Raw genomic sequence first — 15,101 nt, 5'->3', positions numbered from 1 at the left:
GCTGTAATTCCAGAGGGTCTCCAGGTCCTATCAGAAAGCTGGCATCCCTCCATCGTTAATATTTCAACTAAAATATGCCAGTCTGTGTGTCTGGTTTTGTGACAAAATGCTGAAAGGGGGACTCATATATTATTTAGGAACTAACCCAGAATTTCACAAGGCTGACCTTATTATCCAAAGACTAGTTTTTCTTGACTTCTGTTAACTCACTTCACCCTGGAATGCACAGCAGACGCTGATACAGCAATCAGGCAGTCACAACAAATTCAACCGCTTTCACCCTTGAGCATCGATACATGTTTTGAAACCCTGGTACACAGACAAGGCAGGTCTGACGGTAACATGGCCAGTTCCGGCTGTGGAATGCTCAAGAAAATCCTTGAAAAGAATGAAAAGCCCTCTTTTCAAGGTGGTTCGACTAGAGCAGGGGTAGTCAAACTGCGGCCCTCCAGATGTCCATGGACCAGAGAATGCTGGCAGGGGCTCAAGGGAATTGTAGTCCATGGACATCTGGGGGGGCCACAGTTTGACTACCCCTGGACTAGGGCATTGGACCAAGATCTGAGAAACCATGATTCAGATCCCCCCTCCCAAGGTCGTTGTGTTGAGAATAACATGATGGAGGGAGACCGATGCTGTAAGCTGCTCTAGGAAGAAAAGTGGCATATCTAAATCTTCTTAATAGATAAATAAACTAGAAGAGTTAAAGCAGAAAGTATATCTGGAAATGTGGCTGTACCATATATTGCAACAGAATGGTATCAACTGTCAGTCTATGAAATGGGATGTATGAAACCTAAAATAAATTATCTGATAGCGACAGTCAAAATGATTGACAGCTGTTCTCCTTTATGCACTCTTGTCAAATTCTTAACAACTAGTAGAACATTGCTGAGGAATATCTGGCTAATTTTTCATGCCTGATCAATAAACAAACATTTTTTAAAAGGTAAATCATTGCGTGGGAACAGGCTGATAAATTTATACTTGTGTAGAGAGTTTTCACAAGAGCCTCTTGTGGTGCAGAGTGGTAAGGCAGCAGACATGCAGTCTGAAAGCTCTGCCCATGAGGTTGGGAGTTCAATCCCAGCAGCCGGCTCAAGGTTGACTCAGCCTTCCATCCTTCCGAGGTCGGTAAAATGAGAACCCAGCTTGCTGGGGGGCAAACGGTAATGACTGGGGAAGGCACTGGCAAACCACCCCGTATTGAGTCAGCCATGAAAACGCTGGAGGGTGTCACCCCAAGGGTCAGACATGACTCGGTGCTTGCACAGGGGATACCTTTACCTTTACCTTTAGAGAGTTTTCAGGCAGAGTGTGTTTTTGGCGAGCGTAGATTAGCCTGATCTCATCAGATCGTGAAGCTAAGCAAGGTGAGCTCTGGCAGTTCTTGGATGGAAGACCTCCAAGAAATACCAGGGTTGCGGTGTGGAGACAGGCTATGGCAAACTGACAGCCGAGTGCCAGATAGTTTGGGAGGATAACCTAACTGAAAAACTTTATTCATTTAATTCTCCTTCACTAACTTTATAGTCCGAGCTCCTGATGAACCTTCCATTACTTTGTCTATATTTCGGTGTGATGGACCTTCTTAGGTTTCATTGTTGCATTCATATACTATCTTCAGATGCGTTGAATGCTTTTTTTTTTTTTTTTGCTGAAGACCAATATTTTGAAGTGGCTAGATCGGACTCTGTTTGGTTACAGTCCTCAAAGCGGAGGGGGAAGTTCTCCTGGAATAACAACTTACCTTCAGACTACAGAGTTCAGCTCCTCTGGAGCAGTGGTCCCCAACCTTTTTATCACCGGGGACCGGTCAACGCTTGACAATTTTACTGAGGCCCGGATGGGGGGTAGTCTTTTTGCCGAAAGATGTCGCCACCACCTGAGTCCCTGCTCCACTTGCTTTCCCACCACCCGCTGTGGGGCACTGCCAGCAGCAGCTGCGCAGTGCCATGCCAAGGGGGAGCCTCAGCCATAGCGGCTGCTGGAAAGCACCAGAGGTGAGCTGGCACCAGAGTGGCAGGGCAGCCCCTGAGGCAGCAGCCAGGAAGGAGGATGAGGAAGAGTTGCGGACTGGTACCAACTGATCTGCGGACCGGGGGTTGGGGACCACTGCTCTGGAGAACATGGTAGCTTCAGAATGTGGACTCTATGGTATACCAAAACAGAAGTTCTAGAGTGATATTACATTCCTACTGAGCTCCTTCCCATTGCCAACCTCTCTAGGCATAACCCCCAAATCTCCATGTATTTTCCAACCCAGAGTTGTAAACCATCTTGTAGTTTCATTTCTCCCATAGATGTCCATCCCCATATGTGGTGATGATGGTAAGAGCGAGCAGTGATGATGGTAAGAGCGAGAAGGAAGTTAAAAAGAAAAGAGATCCCTCCCAGAGTATCACAGGCCCTTACTTGTATATTCTAATTCTCAACCTGACTAAAACTGGGGATACTTAAATCTGGAGACTGGCGATATGAACAGAAAAGACAGATCTTTCTACGGAACTGGAAAACGCTCCAGATTTGAAAAAAAAAGCTGGAATTTAAAAATATATTTTGGGGTGGTATGCTGAAAACTCCAAAATTATAAAAGGAGTACCTGTAGCTTTAAGAAAGAGTTGTCTTCTGTGCCCATTTCTAGGCAACCACAATGGTTTTGTCAGTATTTAACACCTGGTACCAGTCAGTTAAAAGGCAGGGGGAGTGTAGGAAAATATCTCCCACACATCCTTGTATATCCCCTGCTTGCAGAATACCTACACGTCTTTGGTAGCAGGTATTTTCATGGGTTGCTACTTAAAGATGACAGGATTTTTCTGTCCTGGGATAAATGCCCACAAAATGAAGCTAAGAATCACCCTCAAAGAGACAGCCACTATGTGTGTAAAATGCCAAGTTGTGGCTAACTTATGGTGACCCCATACGGTTTCCAAGGCAAGTGTATGTGGCTTGTCATTGCTTTCCTCTCCAAAGTCCTCCTTGGTGGTCTCCTATCCCAGTACCAGCCCTGATTAAATTCTGAGATCAAGCTATATTATACTATTCTGCATCTTCTGAAGACCCACTGGTTGACTATAACTCACCTTTATTCTAAATGGCCGAAATAGCAAGGGTTTCTGCAACCCCATCTTTTAAGAAGAAGAGTTAGGTCTTATATGCCGCTTTTCCCTACCCAAAGGAGGCTCAAAGCGGCTTACAGTCGCCTTCCCATTCCTCTCCCCACAACAGACACCCTGTGGGGTGGGGGAGGCTGGGAGAGACCTGATATCACTGCTCGGTCAGAACAGTTTTATCTGTGCCGTGGCGAGCCCAAGGTCACCCAGCTGGTTGCATGTGGGGGAGTGCAGAATCGAACCTGGCATGCCAGATTAGAAGTCCGCACTCCTAACCACTACACCAAACTGGCTCTTAAGGGTTCCCATATGGAACAATTGGTTTTTGAATTTATTTCCAGCCTTCTGAGAACCTTCTTGATAAGTCACTGAAGCCTCATGAACTGGAATCCTGTGATAAGGAACACATCAGCTGCCTTATACTAAGGCCACCGAGATCAGTAACATCTTCTCAGGCTGGCAGCCTGCTCTCCAGGTTCTCAAGTTCTTTACACCAAGGGTAGTCAACCTGTGGTCCTCCAGATGTTCATGGACTACAATTCACATGAGCCCCTGCCAGCAAACGGTGGCAGGGGCTAATGGGAATTGTGGTCCATGGACATCTGGAGGACCACAGGTTGACTACCTCTGCTTACACTACCTATTGCATGGTGCTTTTAACCGGAGATCCCAGGGATGGAACATAGAACCTTCTGCATGCCAAGATGCTCAACCAGTGATCCATAGCCCTTCCCTATTAGACAATGCACCAGTGACTGATATTAAAGGTATTGTTAATGTAGGACAGATAATCTGGAGCTATTTTCAATGGAATTTCATTCATGTGGATGGGCTAGCAACCCAAATCACATGATTTAACCATGTATAGTTATGGTGATATTATGTTGCTTGCATGACAATAAGAAGTTCAACTCTAAACAACAGACCATGCATTTTTATCCAGCACCATTTGTCTTCCTAGTACAAATAAAAACAGTTACAGTGATCTTATTCTACATTATCTTGTCGGTTTTATTAAACTGGCAGGTTGCAATATAGTATAAAATGGGGAAGTTCATGGGGAAGAAAAAGTATACTATTGCGGTAGATTTGATATAATATGTAAATCATTGGTAATCTTTTACTTTAAAGCTATTTACAAACATTATGCCACATGTCAGTATAAATGTATATAACTGAGAACTTCAGCAATATATACAAACTAATCTTTACACATATACATCAATGTATTTTACAAGTAATAAATAGTAATATTTAAAAACAGTTACATGTTCCCACATATATTTTTTTTTATAATCCATCACCATTTGGTGACCAAGTGCTGTTTATATTTGACTCTGCAATTAAAATGTACACTTCTTCATAACATATCTTATTTCAAAAAGGAAACCTCAGATCAATGGTAGCAAGTCAGAGTTTTTACAAAAATAAACTATAGTCCATTCTTTCAGTGCATGATAATCAAACGTTAAACTTATCTCACCTTGAACACAGTTGGGAGATATTTGTTAAGCCTTCTTAATCACTGTCCATTTCTTTCACTGGAAGGAAATTCTTTCCCTTGTGGTTCACTAACTGTATTGGTTTGCATTTTTGCAGGTATACACAATTTATTTGCGATTATTATTTGCTAAAGCCATAAATGTTGACAGAATTCAAAATGAACTGGCTAATATAAGTGAAATTAATATTGGCGTGCTTGTTTTATAATCCAAGTACTTTAGCACAAGTATACCTTTCCAGTACTTGTTTTCTTACGTAACTTGTATTGTGACTCTGCAACTCTTAAGTTTGTTTTTACTGAAGACTAGGGAATTTTTTTCAAAATTCTACTGAGTTCTTCTAGCAAGAACAGTGGGTAATATCTCTTGCTTGTGTTCAGAGCTTTCTAATTCATTCTGTCTGCAGGTGCATATATTCTGAATAAATGTACATATAAAGTGTTTTATTATTGCTTGCATTACTACAGACAAAGTGATTTTATGTTCATTTTCCTCTTTGCTGACCAGTAAAGGTAAAGGTGAAGGTATCCCCTGTGCAAGCACCGAGTCACGTCTGATCCTTGGGGTGACGCCCTCTAGCGTTTGCTTGGCAGACTCAATACAGGGTGGTTTGCCATTCCCTTCTCCAGTCAGTACCATTTTACCTCCCAGCAAGCTGGGTACTCATTTTACCAACCTTGGAAGGATGGAAGGCTGAGTCAACCTTGAGCCGGCTGCTGGGATTGAACACCCAGCCTCATGGTCAGAGCTTCAGACATGTTGGCTGCCTTACTACCCTGCGCCACAAGAGGCTCTTGTAACCAGTACATATTAATTATTCTCAATATTAGGAATTTCAGCATCAAAGAGGTGCCTCTGTCCGTTGGAAGCTGGAGATATGGTAGTAATAGTGAAGATAAGCATGATTATTTATCAGAGGCTGTGTGGTAGTTTTTTATCGGTTCCCACTATTCTCAACAGGTAACAGAATTAATGTTCTTCTAGCCCAGTCTTCCTCAACTTTTTTACTGTTGAGAAACCTCTGAAACATTCTTCTTTGAGAAACCCGAGAAATGGCACAATCATCCAGAATATGGTTGGGAAGCATAGCTGTGTACCATCCATCCAGGCCCATCACTGGCCATTTTGGGAGGGGGGCAGGTCAACAGGACCTTATATGGTCATATCACCCAATAAATATTTAACAAATTTTAAAAATATATGAAAAATTAACTAATCCCACCCATTTGGGAAACCCTTCCAGGGCAGTCAAGAAACCCCAGGGCTTCACAAAAACCTGAGGAGGCATGCTCTAGTCTTTACAGATTGTTGTTCCTTAGTCCTTTATACCTGATTAAACATTGCAGTAATTGCATGTTTTTAGACAAATGAAATATGAGAAAATAATTGTTACCATATAAAGAGTACAGATTTATAAGTGACGGGAGGTATTGACTGAATTTAACCTGGAAGCTGTCAGAGTCTACAAACATTCTCTCTCCGTTTGTTTGCTCCTATCTAGATTTCTGGCAAGTGCCTCACGCTACTGGAAGCACGATTATGACATAGTTAGATTTCTCCATTCCTTTAATCAATTTAACAAAAGTCGTTGAACTTCAGACATCAAAGGATGAAAAAACGCAAATCAGTGGAACGGGATGTTCTTCGATAACAGAATGGTAGAATGTTTTAGAACTCTAGCCAGATTAAACACACCAATAGGTAACTTTTAAACAAATTCTATGAATTTTTCCTCAAGATCAAGAAACATTTGTTACAACGCAGTATTAGAAGTCAAATTAGTACCACATCTGTTTTCATTTGGGAGAAACTTCTTGTTCAGTTCATAATCTTGGCCAACGAGCTGTGCTGTGTGCTGCAATGACCCTAAAACCCACCAGCTCCAGGGAAGAAAATCCACGTGTGGGCGGCCAACTTCAGCATGAATTTCAACTGCTGGATCAGGAGCGCATCAGCTGTACTTCTGAACATGGATATTGTCCAGCTGTGCTACAGTATTTTCAATCATATATCCAGACGGGATGTGTATTGCCATGTATGTTCTTGTGGGGTCACTAGCCACATGAGCTTTGAGTTGAAGGATGAAAGTCTCCTAGAAGAACTTAGACTATCACAGATTGCTGATAAATGTTTCAATACATTCTGTGTTTAAGGCCATGGTGGTGGGAGGATTCTCCTCCCCTCCAAAAACTGATCTTCATTCACTTGTTATTCTTCAGAGAACTCAAGCGTGGATTTTTCTTTCATGATTTGACTGCCCTCTAGGAAGAAAATAAACACACACATTTAGAATCCCAGTAGCTAACAGCGTTTGGTGTGAGATATTAGAATGATGTGACCAGCCTGTCTATAAGAAACTGATGTTCTTACAAAGGGCTTCATATTCCTAATAGATAGTTTTAAAGGTCTTTGACAAGCTACAGATCCCAGCAGTCTTTGGGGAAATATTACAGTTAGAGGGGTACAATTCTGTACTCCAGATCTGTCCCTAGTGCTCTCCTGTCAGAGCACAAATGATAAAATATAACCGCCACCCACCACCCCACTCCAAACGCTGCCATAAAGAACATCTTCCCTTGATTTATTGAGCATTCTGTCTGCAGTATCTGCAAGAGAAGCAATGCATCCTGGAGATAATAAATTCCCAACTGAATTGTGTGCTTTGATTCTATCGCACAACCTTAACAGTTATGCAGGCAGAATGCAGACCAGTCAAAGGGTGTGGAAAAACAAGAGGTTACACTGGCAAACGTGTGTTTGTTAGTTAATGTAAATGCAGAGGGAGAGCATCTGCAGGGGACAATCGGATGGAAGGGGTATTTAAGCCTCCTCGTGCCTGCTGGTTATGTCCTGAACACACATGCGCACATACACACAGAGAGAGAGACAGAGAGAGAGCTAGATGTCTCCTGCGACCAAGGCTTCTTTTGGACTCGAAATTCAGATTAAAAAGTTTTCAAACCTGGTCTAGAGCTGTGGTTCCCAACTAGCTGGTAGGGTGCAGATGTAATCCCAAGGTGGGATGCTGTTACTAAGAAATCACTCTCCCTACATTCTCGTGTCCACTGTAAAAATTATAGGCCAGTTCCTGCAGACCATACCTGCCTCAGATTACCCATGCTACTAGTAACATTGGTCACTCTGTTCTCCTAACCCCCTGTCCCACCAGCGGGTGTCTTTGATATGCCACTTCCTGCTAGAAGTTACCTATCATCCATATTGATAAATATAACAAGGGAATGCCTGCTAAGCCTTTCTTTGGAAGGTGCATCAAGAGATCCTACGGATCATGGAGCTTGGCTCTTAATCGCTCTCTGGTAACTGCAGGATTAAACCAAGGGTGTACCTACATGGTCTGCTAGAGCAAGACTTGTTCCCACTTCAGGTCAACAGATGTAGTCTGGGATTTCCATAATTTCTAGGCATTCAGAAGCTCCAATTCAGATTGGGACCACAGTACACAGGGACAGAAGGCTTAAGCCAGGATAATGACATGAGGGAAACGCGAGCCCTCCCTCCTCCCTCCCTGTACACCATGGTCCCAATCCAAGCAGGCCTCTGCACAACCGGGAATTAGGGAACTCCCAGACCCTGTCTAGCAACCAGAACCAGGGACTAGAGCCTTGCAAAGTCATTTCTCAGTTCCATTGTAAGCAGGACCTACAAAACTCTTACCATACATTTTCTTTGATAGCATTTTTCCCAAGGCATCTCACAAATTCTGCAGCTTTTTCCCCCTTCTTGAGATAGGAAATTCCATCTCGGGAGCAGAACACCAACCTACACAATAGACAAAGACTTACTGGTGAGCAACAAAAACACAACAGAAATAACCATAGTGCTTTTTCCCTCATTAGTCTCTTGAAACATGACATCTTAAGAATGATTCTTTGTACTAAGGCTGTGACAGATAAGCGTATATGTAAAGTTTATTTACAAAGTTTATTTACAAAGCAGATTGTGTGCTTAGTAAGCACATTCAGGACACTAAAACAAAAAAATTTCTATAGTGCTAACTTTGTGCTGCTCATTCATTCTGGAAGAATTCTAATAATTCTGAAACGTGCTCCCATAGGACAATGTCCTGTAAAATGTATTCCTTTGCCTGCCCTATTGCAGTGTTTCATTTTCTCTGACACCCCCTGGCAAAATCTCTCTATCAAACTAGCAAAGAAAATGATTCAAGGCTTGGGCGATGTAAAATGCAATAAAGATCTATTAAAAATGGAGAGGAATTAAAGTGCTGAAATTGAATCAAATTATACACGGGGCCATTTCAATACAGCCTCAATTATTTCATGACATCAAAAGTTATCCGGGGTTATCGTCTTTTTCCCGAAAATTATAGTAAACCATTCTGTGCAATAAGGAAGAGGTTTGAGACTGTGTCAGTGATTAGAGAAAGCAGCTGGGCCACTTGCAGACAAGACAAAAGTTTTGCACACATGGGAAATTCCAAGGCTTGCAGCAAAATGTGACTTTCCTCCTTTGCATCCCCAAAAGGTTTTGGAACGTAAAATACAAGCTCAATAAAGCCTGCAGCCAGTATGACCTTTCACAGGCTAAATGGGAAAGAAGCCGTTTGGTCCTTGCTATCAGTCAGCCCAAAGGCTAATCCTTGAAGGGAAAATGTCCCCTAAGCATTGTTGGAGGCAGGTGGGTGGCAGCAAGATACTTAACTCCTGCAACCCTCATTCAAAACAGAGGCCTCACAGCTCTACAAGTAGGGTTGCCAATCTCCAGGTAGGGCCTGGAGATCTCCTGGAATTACAACTGATCTCCAGACTGCAATGGTCAGTTCCCCAGGAGGAAATTTCAGCTTTGAAAGGTGGTCTGTGTGGCATTATATCCTGCTGAAGTCTCTCCCCTCTCCAGGCCCCACTTCCAAATCTCCAGGAGTTTTCCAACCCAGAGTTGGCAACCTTACCTGCAAAGCTTAGAGCTGTGGCTTTTAGAGTCCCCGCAATGGAGCTTTGTAAGGTTACAGGTCAATGCTGCGTTATGTGGGAGAGGAAAATAAAAGAAGAACAAGCTGCTTATCTCCCACCTCACCGCCTACTCGTCGCAGTCGCTGAAACTTTCCTAACAAGACTTGCAAAACTCAAAGCCCAGTCTGGGGTCATTCTCCCTCACAAGTGCTGGGGGCATGAGACCGAGGCTGCAGGGCTCACATTCCCCCTGCAGGCACCTCCATCAAGAGAGCATGGGTACCAATCTACCCACAGCCTTGAGAAACTGCCTCCACTCCCAGCTGCCTCCTGCCTTCCAAGCTCAGAAAGGGAGTCCTACGGCAGAACGGCTCCAACAAAGCTGAAGACCAGGGAGTAGTTCAGCAGCAAACTAAAAAACAGTGGACAGCGTTTTGTTACAAAGCTGGGTGTGGGCAGCACTTTCTAAAGCAGGGGAAGTCAAACTGCAGCCCTCCAGATGTCCATGGACTACAATTCCCATGAGCCCCTGCCAGCGTTCGCTGGCAGGGGCTCATGGGAATTGTAGTCCATGGACATCTGGAGGGCCGCAGTTTGATTACCACTGTTCTAAAGTATGGATGTTGTGCCGAGTTGACAACCCAGATTACTGTCTCCAGTTTAAGAAGAAGAAGAAGAAGTTGGTTCTTATATGCTGCTTTTCCCTACCCGAAGGAGGCTCAAAGCGGCTTACAGTTGCCTTCCCTTTCCTCTCCACACAACAGACACCCTGTGAGGTGGGTGAGGCTGAGAGAGCCCTGATATCACTGCTAGGTCAGAACAGTTTTATCAGCGCTGTGGCGAGCCCGAGGTCATCCAGCTGGCTGCATGTGGGGGAGCGCAGAATCGAACCCAGCATGCCAGATTAGAAGTCCATGCTCCTAACCACTACACCAAACTGGCTCTCAATGTAATGCAGGGGCAATGTAGGGGCAATGCAGAGCATTTTGAGTCAGCCCAGCATTCTCCAAAATGCCCTCTGCAGACTCTTCCATTTACTCAACTGCTAGAATCAAACAGTAAGGATTTTCTTGAATGCACTAATGCAGGCTGCAGAGGGAGGGGAGGGGAGGGGAGAGTGCACAGTTCAAGGCCTCCCTATCGGAGCGAAGACCCCTTGGCACATACACAATTAGCACCTATTATTATTATCATCATCATTATTATTATCTATTAGATTCATATACTGCCCTCCCAATTTTGCTCAGGGTGGTGTACATTAGTATAATATACAGAGATAGACATTCTGGTTAAAACTTTATCAATAAATAAGAAATTAAGATCATTTCAAATCATGTCAGAGAGCAGTAGTCCAATCATAAGTTGGCTACATCTCCCCAGTGACTTCTTCTTCAGGTATTTCTGAAGGGGCCTTTCTGACAGAGGGGGATTTTTTCAGTTTTTTGACCCCAACCAAAAGTTTGGCGAAAGGGATATATTTTATAGGCCCCGCAGAGCTGTGACAGCTATGCTTTCTTTCCATGTGTGGGGAGTTCATGGCAAAAAACTTCCAAAGATGACTTTCTGTCCCCCTGCCCCAGGTCTCAAGTGGTTCAACTCCATAACTCCATCACTCTCTACTAACTGTGTAAACTGGCTTTGTTGACAACAACGAGGGATGTCAACTCCTTTTGTGAGAGAGCATCCTTGACTGGAAAAGAAAATCATCTACAAACGTCCCCCTTGTCATGCAGCTGCAGTGACAGGAAATTTCTTTGCGTCAAGGCAAGCCATTAAAAGATCCCTTGTGTAGAAAGGAACTTGTGAGCTCTCATCTGCTCCTTCTTGGTACTGTAAAATAGCCCGGCTTTTTCTAAGAACCTGCCAGGAGCAAATGGAGCTGCCTTATACTTTATACTTAAGTCTACACAAAATATTTTAAATTAAATAAACAGAGGTTCAGGGCAGCGAGCCCATCTACAGAAGGACTCTCTACTCTGACAAGCTATGCCTCTTCAAGGCCTTAGACAGAGGCCTTTCCCAGCTCAGCTACTCAAGATCCTTTAAAAAGAGATTGCAATTTTGTACTTGACTTCATTTGGTGGTGCCAGAAAGAGCAGGAGGCCCTTGGCTCAATGACCCCTACTCCTAAGTAAAATCAACATTACTACAAAGTAACATAATAAAGGAATACAAGCTCTGGAGAGTCATGAGACGTAATCCCATGTCTGTCTGTCTGTCTCTCTTTCTCTTTTTAAAATCCCCTACAGCAACAGCAAGATTTCTTACTTTTTCTGAGTTTCTCCAGATTTGACTCTGACCCTCTGGATGGCAACCTCTGGTGTGTTCCACCAATCCTTCAGGTTAAAAATTGAGTCTTTTATCCACTGCAGCCCAACAATGAGTAGGTCTCCAATATCCACTTCGGTGTATATCAGAAAGGAAAAGGTTTTGTTTGTGGAGACCTCAGGCCTGTGAAAACAAATAAAACTTTTGCTTTGGACTCTGCTTCTTTGAAATTACAGAAAGTTTCATTATCTCCTTTAGCATATTCCTGGCTATTTCTTCTTTGTAAACCGCTACGAAAAAACCAAGGCTAGCTCACATTAGTATATCCTTGGTTCAGACATAACATAAACCTTGTTTCTTATGACTCAGATCCCCAGTACTGTGTATGAGCCTATGGCCAGATTATACTGTTACAGAGGTATAGTTGAGGATTTAAATAATTAATTGTTTCTGCCAAATAATTAAAAATAAATTGCTCATGCAGATACTCACAGTGTGACTGAAATATCCTTGCTGTCCCCCTCAGTGCCATGCAGAGAGATAAGGAAGGGCTGGTTTGTCCTAGTCATGTTTTCCGTAGCAAAAAAATGAATCTTCACTTGGTAGTGAAAGACTACGCACAGAAAAGGATGAAGAGGCGCAAACACACAAAGAGAGAAAGATGGTCAGAATGATTGCCAGTGCTCACAAAAATACTGAAAATCTAGCCTCTTTTAAAAGTTTGGCATCCATTTACTAGCCTTATTCAGGCAGTGTAATACATTTGCGTGGAAGTCATCCACCAGTTTTGAATTACTATTTCTATAGAAACAAATTCATTATACAGTTCAACCAAAGACAACAAACCCTCACCTCTTCCATTTTATCTTCATAACAACAATCCTGTGAAGTAGGCTAGGCTAGAGAGAGTAACTGGCGTATGGTCCTCCAGCAAACTTCCAGGGCAACGTGGAGTTTAAATCTAAGTCTCCTAGTCCAATGACCTAAGGTCCCTTTTTTAAATTTCTCCTCACAACTTACTACAAACACAGGACTAAATCTGCCATCTCCAGTAACCTGTTTACTCAATTCAGTGCCATCAAAGAATCACAGAGTTGGAAGGGGCCATACAGGCCATCTAGTCCAACCCCCTGCTCAACGCAGGATCAGCCCAAATATTTTCACACTGCTGCTTATGGGAGGCAAAGTTCTGTAAACTGTGTTTCCAGAAAGAATTTTTCCAGCATAGATTTCTACATGTGCAATAAACAAAATTGCAGTTCAGTTTGCAGCATGCCCAGCTCAGGTCCTCAGTATTAGCACCTGAAATATGCTGGCCTGCTCTGCAGACACCTCTCTTTTTTAATCAAGTCTTTCCTGGTGCTTGTTGCACACCCTCATCCAAGTCTCAGAGTGGCACGCCGATCATAATGCGAAAGCACATTATTAGATTTCTTCTTCCACAAGCATTAAGAATTTTTTTTTAAGTAAGCATTTCTCTCTGTTATGATTTTGTTACCTAAACTGTCTTTCTAACTACACCTGGCTTTTAAAACCCAAGTTGCCAATTCCTGCTTGGGAAATTCCTGGAGATTTTTGGGGGGAGGAAGGAGCCTCGAGAGGGAGCTCGGCAGGGATGTGATGCCATGAAGTCTGCCCTCCAAAGCTGCCATTTTCTCCAAGGGAACTGGCCTCTGTAGCCTGGAGATTAGCTGGAATTGCAGGAAAACTCCCAGCCACACCTGGATGTTGGCAACCAGATTTGCAATTGAAAGCTTTCTTAGGGATGGAGTGGGAATGGCACAATTCAGCCCAAAGGTCTCCTGAACAAGCTTTTCCCCTATGAATGAGATCCATGCAAGCATCCTTCCACACTTTCCTGAAAATGCCTATTCATTTCACTAGTCTAGGGTTTCGTGAAACCCTGGGGTTTCTTGACGGCCCTGGAAGGATTTCCTGAATGGGTGGGAGTTAACTTTAAATATTTTTTAAAATTTGTTAAACATTTATTGCGATAGGACCATGTGTGGTCATTTTGACCCATCACCCCCCGATTCCCAAAATGGCCAATGATGGGCCTGGAGGGGGTGAGAATGGGAGGGGCCCCGGGTGGGTATGTCCACAGCTCGGCTTCCCACCCATAGCTCTGCAGCTATTCTGCACAATAGCACCACTTCTGGGGTTTCTTGAAGCCTGAAGAATGTTTCAGGGGCTTCTCAAGTGTAAAAAGAGTTGAGAAAGGCTGCACTAGGTGCATGTGCAAGAGAGTTTCCTGTTGGATTGTGCTCAAAGCCTACTGTGCTCTCCATCTTATAAAAATGAGAAGAGTTTTGCTGATATTTTGAATACATCTCCAGCCACCATTTTTGCTATCCAACCATCTTACCTTTATAAGGTGCCCTCTCTCGCGTCTTCAGATACATTTTGGTTGTCCTCCTGGTTCTCACTTTGTTGACTTTGTAGCCCAGGTTGTTGCAGCGGTTCTTTCTGCAGCTCAGGCAGAGCCCCTTTTCGAACGCTTCCTTGGACTTGCAGCGGTACGCCATGATTGGCTTCTCTTCGTGCATAAGAGAATCGATGAAGAGGTGGATGGAGCGTTCATGAGAGCATTTCACCAGCTGATCGGCCTCTTTGAAGAAGAGGAAAACACAGGTTTACATCTCACAATGTATGTTTGCAGTTCAATACTGGCAGTATATTTAAGGAAGGGTCTTTAATTTTTTTTAGCAAGTCATGTTTTTGTGCCAAAACTAAGCATCTTAATGGGTCAGAACTGATGCTTGAAAACCACCTTGACTGGGGCTCATTCCGCACATGTAGAATGCACATTCAGTGTGCTTTTGCAGCTGGACTTTCCTATGCAGAAGAGGAAAATCTACTTCTAAAGTGCATTGGAAGTGCATTAACCCAGGGGTAGTCAACCTGTGGTCCTCCAGATGTCCATGGACTACAATTCCTATGAGCCCCTGCCAGCAAACGCTGGCAGGGGCTCATGGGAATTGTAGTCCATGGACATCTGGAGGACCACAGGTTGACTACCCCTGCATTAACCCATGTGTGTGGAATGGACCTGGGAGACTGTAGTCTTATTCAGCACTACCGTGATGGAGCCAACCCCCCCCTCAGAAAACTCTAAAGCAGTGGTCCCCAACCTTTCTGAGGCTGGGGACCGGCAGGGCAACCACCCCGCCCGCGCACCGCGCACGCGCAGCCGAAATCGCGCATGTGCGGCATGCACAGTGCGCGGCGCGGCCCTGATTCCCTCTCCCCGCCCTCCCGCTGTAAGAAGCTTCCCGGGCCGCAAGCTT

General features: G+C 43.8%; 1 protein-coding gene across 3 annotated transcripts in view; it reads right to left on the bottom strand.

Annotated features, from left to right (window-relative positions):
- Positions 1-4,103: 4,103 nt before the first annotated feature.
- LPL (lipoprotein lipase) overlaps positions 4,104-15,101 on the bottom strand; it is a 34,364-nt gene continuing 23,366 nt past the window's right edge. For 2 of the 3 annotated variants that reach the window (XM_077345406.1, XM_077345404.1), the window contains exons 6-9: positions 14,180-14,422; positions 12,307-12,427; positions 11,815-11,997; positions 8,290-8,398 (exon numbers count right to left, since the gene is read on the bottom strand). In XM_077345406.1, coding sequence (XP_077201521.1) covers positions 8,290-8,398; positions 11,815-11,997; positions 12,307-12,427; positions 14,180-14,422 — 656 coding nt within the window. Of the gene's footprint in view, positions 6,880-8,289; positions 8,399-11,814; positions 11,998-12,306; positions 12,428-14,179; positions 14,423-15,101 lie in introns of those variants that run through there. The other variant, XM_077345405.1, reaches the window with a different exon arrangement.

The sequence above is a fragment of the Paroedura picta genome, chromosome 7, assembly GCF_049243985.1.
Source record: "Paroedura picta isolate Pp20150507F chromosome 7, Ppicta_v3.0, whole genome shotgun sequence".
Taxonomy (NCBI): Eukaryota; Metazoa; Chordata; class Lepidosauria; order Squamata; family Gekkonidae; genus Paroedura; species Paroedura picta.
The sequence above is the reverse complement of the archived record's forward strand: the minus strand, read 5'-3'. Positions and strand labels throughout refer to the sequence as shown.